Source organism: Physeter macrocephalus, chromosome 1, assembly GCF_002837175.3.
Source record: "Physeter macrocephalus isolate SW-GA chromosome 1, ASM283717v5, whole genome shotgun sequence".
Classification (NCBI taxonomy): Eukaryota; Metazoa; Chordata; class Mammalia; order Artiodactyla; family Physeteridae; genus Physeter; species Physeter macrocephalus.
Genome location: NC_041214.2, coordinates 89,063,482 through 89,069,481, shown reverse-complemented (window position 1 = coordinate 89,069,481; position 6,000 = coordinate 89,063,482). Strand labels below are relative to the sequence as shown.

The following is a 6,000-nucleotide window of genomic DNA, read 5'->3' as shown; positions in this document are numbered from 1 at the left end:
AGGTTCCTTAAAAAACTAAAAATAGAATTACCATATGACCCAGCAATCCCACTACTGGGCATATACCCAGAGAAAACCATAATTCAAAAAAACACATGCACCCCAATGTTCATTGCAGCACTATTTACAATAGCCAGGTCATGGAAGCAACCTAAATGTCCATCGACAGACAAATGAATAAAGAAGATATGGTACATATATACAATGGAATATTACTCAGCCATAAAAAGGAACAGAATTGGGTCATTTGTTGAGATGTGGGTGGATCTACAGACTGTTATACAGAGTGAAGTAAGTCAGAAAGAGAAAACAAATATCGTATATTAACAAATATATATGGAACCTCGAAAAATGGTACAGATGAACCAGTTTGCAGGGAAGAAGTGGAGACACAGATGTAGAGAACAAACGTATGGACACCAAGGGGGGAAAGTGGCAGGGGGTGGGTGGTTGGATGAATTGGGAGATTGGGATTGACATATATACACTAATATGTATAAAATAGATAACTAATAAGAACCTGCTGTATAAAAAAATAAATAAAATAAAATTGAAAAATTAAAAAAATAAAGCTAACAAAAACTTCACTAAGAAAGGAAACTATAAACTAACATCATTCATAAACATAGATGCAAAAGTCCTTAATCTACGAGCAAATTGAATTCAGAAGTGTATTAAAAGGATAATACATCATAACCAAGTAGGGTCTATTCCAAAAATGCAAGGTTGATTTACTATTGGAAAATCCAATGTGATATACCATATCACACTACATATTATATAATTCCATTGATATAAGCTCAGTTCTAGAATAGGCAAAACTAATTTGATGTAAAATCTAAATCTAGTACCAAAAGAAAGAAGGAACAATAGTCACCTGGGGTGGATGGGAGAGACTGACTGGCACAGGACAGGAGGGAACTTTCTGGAGACTTGAAAATGTTCTATATTGTGATAGGGTTGTGGGTTTTACATGAATATACATGATTGCATTTGCTACATTTCAGTATATATAAACCTTACAAAAAATTTTTTTTAAGTAACAATAACAGTGGGAAGATGGGGAATGGGTAGAAGTATATGAAACAGAATAAGAGAATACTGTTAAGTGCTGAAGCCTGGGTGAAGGGTCATGGGAGTTCATTATACTATTCTGTTTTGGGGTTTGTTTTAATTTACATAATAAAAACAAAAACAAAACAAAACGTAGAGTTTTTAGTTGAGAAGAAGATATATGAGTCAAAATGTTTTGTAGTTTCCCACCATTACCAATAAAAAGTTACTGTAATTTCCTGTTGCAATTAACAGAGGTGCGGTCACTAGTAGTACAATGAATAGTACTTGCCTACACTTTGTGTCCAAGCTAAAACAAAGAGATTGGTTAGGAGGACTTGCTACTATATACTCTATGAAGAACTAGTAAAATTTATTGGGAATATGAACTCTCAAGAACTTAACAGCTTGCTTTGAATATCTGAAGCACTATCACTATTTAGTTTGTTCAGTCAAGGGCCATAAATAAAAATAGTGGATGGAAGTTTTAGGAAGAGTTTTCAGCTCTATATTTTTATTATATCTGGCCGTGCCACGCGGCATGCGGGATCTTAGTTCCCCGCCAGGGACTGAACCCGTGCCCCCTGCAGTGGAAGCTCGGAGTCTTAACCACTGGACCAGCAGGAACGTCTGTGTTTTCAGCTCTATAAAAAGAACAACGATTTCTCCAAAAAGCAAAGGGGCTGCCTTTGGAGATAACTTCCCTATTTGTGGAAATGTTCAAATATAAGTAGGAGATTTGTACACTGGCAACAATCACAAGAAGAAAACAGCTATTAAGGTTCCTTCTAGTACAGAGATTTTGCAGTTCTCTGAACTATTTTCTCTTCTTTTGATCTAAATTCAAAGAGAGAAGTGCAGGGCTTTGTGGGAATGTCTTTTAAAAAGAATTCACTAGGTGGGTAGGGGGAACTGAGGAGATGTTTAAGGGTACAAACTTGCAACTAGTAGATAAGTCCCGGACATCTAACGTACAATATAGTGATTATAGACAACAATACTGTATTATAAACTTACAAGTTGCTAAGAGACTAAATAAAATAAAATAATTCAGCCAGAATGCAGTGTCATGATAAAAGCTGTAATACAGCCACAAACCCCAAACTTAGTATTCTGGCATATACGGTTATGAACAACATGCATAGAAATTTTTGGAAATTATAACAAAAATGAATGGTCTTAGATTTCTGGGCTGAACTGAAAATTTCTAGATTAATCTTTCTTGTTAAAGTAATAAGACAAATTATAAAATATGCAACATGCAGCCCTGACCTAGGTACTGTGTCTTCTTTCCTCAAAGAATACTGATTATTGTGGGCCCTCCTCTGATCTAAGTACTGTGGAGAAATTAAAGTATAAGACACAAACCTTATCCCAAGGAAAATTACAATTTAACTACAAAGGCAAGACACGCCTGAAAATAAACTGTCACCACATAGCGGTACTTGGTTAAGTGCCAGAAGAGAGTACAGACAAGACGTACTGTGAAATGGAAAGAACATTCTACTGGGGGTGGTTTCAGCAGGCTGCCTTGAGGTTAAGGAACTCAGAATGAAAGAATTTAGACAGGAATAAAAATGTAATGGGAGGGAGGCAGGCACTTCCAGGGCAGAACAGGGTAAAGCAAGCAATGTGATGAAGTAACCTGAAAATCAACCTGAATTTTGTCTCCAGAGAATCCCCAGTATCCCGTCAATGCCTTTGTCTAGCTCTCCTATCAATTTCTTCTCAAACCTTTAGATCAGTGGTTCGCAAAGTGAGGTCCTTGGACAAGCATCATCATCAACTGTCTGGGAACTTCAACTGCAAATTCTGAGGCCCCATCCCAGATCTAATGCGTCAGAAGTGGGCAGAGAGGGAGGGAATGGAGCGGCAATCTGTGTTTGAACAAGTCCTTCAGGTGATTCTGATGGCCCGTCCAAGTTTGAAAACCATTGCTCTAGGACTACCTGATAAGCACAACACTCCGCGCAGGAAACTGATGACGTTCTGAGCGCCTACTGAGCCACTTTGCTGGGTGCAGGAAGGGAGTTGATACCAGGTCCCAGCCCAAGCCTGGGTGAAGGGTCATGGGAGTTCATTATACTATTCTGTTTTGGGGTTTGTTTTAATTTACATAATAAAAACAAAAACAAAACAAAACGTAGAGTTTTTAGTTGAGAAGAAGATATATGAGTCAAAATGTTTTGTAGTTTCCCACCATTACCAATAAAAAGTTACTGTAATTTCCTGTTGCAATTAACAGAGGTGCGGTCACTAGTAGTACAATGAATAGTACTTGCCTACACTTTGTGTCCAAGCTAAAACAAAGAGATTGGTTAGGAGGACTTGCTACTATATACTCTATGAAGAACTAGTAAAATTTATTGGGAATATGAACTCTCAAGAACTTAACAGCTTGCTTTGAATATCTGAAGCACTATCACTATTTAGTTTGTTCAGTCAAGGGCCATAAATAAAAATAGTGGATGGAAGTTTTAGGAAGAGTTTTCAGCTCTATATTTTTATTATATCTGGCCGTGCCACGCGGCATGCGGGATCTTAGTTCCCCGCCAGGGACTGAACCCGTGCCCCCTGCAGTGGAAGCTCGGAGTCTTAACCACTGGACCAGCAGGAACGTCTGTGTTTTCAGCTCTATAAAAAGAACAACGATTTCTCCAAAAAGCAAAGGGGCTGCCTTTGGAGATAACTTCCCTATTTGTGGAAATGTTCAAATATAAGTAGGAGATTTGTACACTGGCAACAATCACAAGAAGAAAACAGCTATTAAGGTTCCTTCTAGTACAGAGATTTTGCAGTTCTCTGAACTATTTTCTCTTCTTTTGATCTAAATTCAAAGAGAGAAGTGCAGGGCTTTGTGGGAATGTCTTTTAAAAAGAATTCACTAGGTGGGTAGGGGGAACTGAGGAGATGTTTAAGGGTACAAACTTGCAACTAGTAGATAAGTCCCGGACATCTAACGTACAATATAGTGATTATAGACAACAATACTGTATTATAAACTTACAAGTTGCTAAGAGACTAAATAAAATAAAATAATTCAGCCAGAATGCAGTGTCATGATAAAAGCTGTAATACAGCCACAAACCCCAAACTTAGTATTCTGGCATATACGGTTATGAACAACATGCATAGAAATTTTTGGAAATTATAACAAAAATGAATGGTCTTAGATTTCTGGGCTGAACTGAAAATTTCTAGATTAATCTTTCTTGTTAAAGTAATAAGACAAATTATAAAATATGCAACATGCAGCCCTGACCTAGGTACTGTGTCTTCTTTCCTCAAAGAATACTGATTATTGTGGGCCCTCCTCTGATCTAAGTACTGTGGAGAAATTAAAGTATAAGACACAAACCTTATCCCAAGGAAAATTACAATTTAACTACAAAGGCAAGACACGCCTGAAAATAAACTGTCACCACATAGCGGTACTTGGTTAAGTGCCAGAAGAGAGTACAGACAAGACGTACTGTGAAATGGAAAGAACATTCTACTGGGGGTGGTTTCAGCAGGCTGCCTTGAGGTTAAGGAACTCAGAATGAAAGAATTTAGACAGGAATAAAAATGTAATGGGAGGGAGGCAGGCACTTCCAGGGCAGAACAGGGTAAAGCAAGCAATGTGATGAAGTAACCTGAAAATCAACCTGAATTTTGTCTCCAGAGAATCCCCAGTATCCCGTCAATGCCTTTGTCTAGCTCTCCTATCAATTTCTTCTCAAACCTTTAGATCAGTGGTTCGCAAAGTGAGGTCCTTGGACAAGCATCATCATCAACTGTCTGGGAACTTCAACTGCAAATTCTGAGGCCCCATCCCAGATCTAATGCGTCAGAAGTGGGCAGAGAGGGAGGGAATGGAGCGGCAATCTGTGTTTGAACAAGTCCTTCAGGTGATTCTGATGGCCCGTCCAAGTTTGAAAACCATTGCTCTAGGACTACCTGATAAGCACAACACTCCGCGCAGGAAACTGATGACGTTCTGAGCGCCTACTGAGCCACTTTGCTGGGTGCAGGAAGGGAGTTGATACCAGGTCCCAGCCCTCTAAGAGTTCAGTCTCTGGCCCAATCTCGCTTTCTCCTCCAGTACCCCTTGTTCCAATCACTATCCTCTATGCCATCGCCTCCCGTATTACTTTACCCTCACAGGGCCCCTCGGTCGCCCTACCTCAGACTCAGAGGGTACGTGGTGCCGGCAGGGAGAAGAACTGCCCAAGGAGACAGGAATAGATGTAGCGCTTGCCCGGAGCCCGCCCAACAGGAGTAAAACGCCTCGGACCCATAAAGAACCGCTCCAGGGCCACCGGCTCGGGCCCCGGCCTGAAGCCGAGGAGCCCGCTCTCCCACCCGTCTCGGCCGCCATTATCAGGCCGAGCGTCGTTACCATGGAGTACGTGACGCCTCCGCGCCCAGCGCCAGCCCCACCCCTTGCCTCTCGAGGCAGGTGGAGGGACTTGGCGGTGGAAAGGTGCTTTTTGATTGGCTACCGTCACCCATAAGAAGTTCACCGCGGAAGACGAGAGTTGCATCATGTCCATCGCGTCTCATTCGCGCGAAGCCGGCCAATAAATGCCACTTGGCGGCCCACGTGAGTTGCGCTGTGGGAAGACTAGTGGGTGCTGTTAGTAATGGGATGTTGATACGTCGGTGTCCTTACTGAGGCAGTTTTTCACTTTTTAATTGTTATTCACCGAGAAGATATGCACTCACTAGGTGCCACGTGCTTAGACATAGAAATACATGCAAAATCTTTTATGGTTAGCTCTCTGTATAAAAGGTAAATGGAATGTAATTTTCATTTTTACTTATCCTGAGTCACCAATTCTAGACCTACTTTAAAAAAAAATTTAAGTGTAGTTGATTTACAGTATCGTGTTAGACCCACTTAATGAGTCATTTTCTGTAAAATCAAATGTGTTCTTTACTATTCAACCCCATCCCTTAACTTCT

At 40.5% G+C, this 6,000-nt stretch overlaps 1 protein-coding gene across 1 annotated transcript in view; it reads right to left on the bottom strand.

The window, feature by feature from the left end:
* The window catches only part of LMLN (leishmanolysin like peptidase), a 76,834-nt gene extending 71,303 nt beyond the window's left edge, over positions 1 to 5,531 (bottom strand). The window contains exon 1 of the mRNA XM_024124212.3: positions 5,219 to 5,531. Coding sequence (XP_023979980.1) covers positions 5,219 to 5,437 — 219 coding nt within the window. The 5' untranslated portion in view covers positions 5,438 to 5,531. The remainder of the gene's footprint in view (positions 1 to 5,218) is intronic.
* Between the last annotated feature and the right edge of the window lie 469 nt (positions 5,532 to 6,000).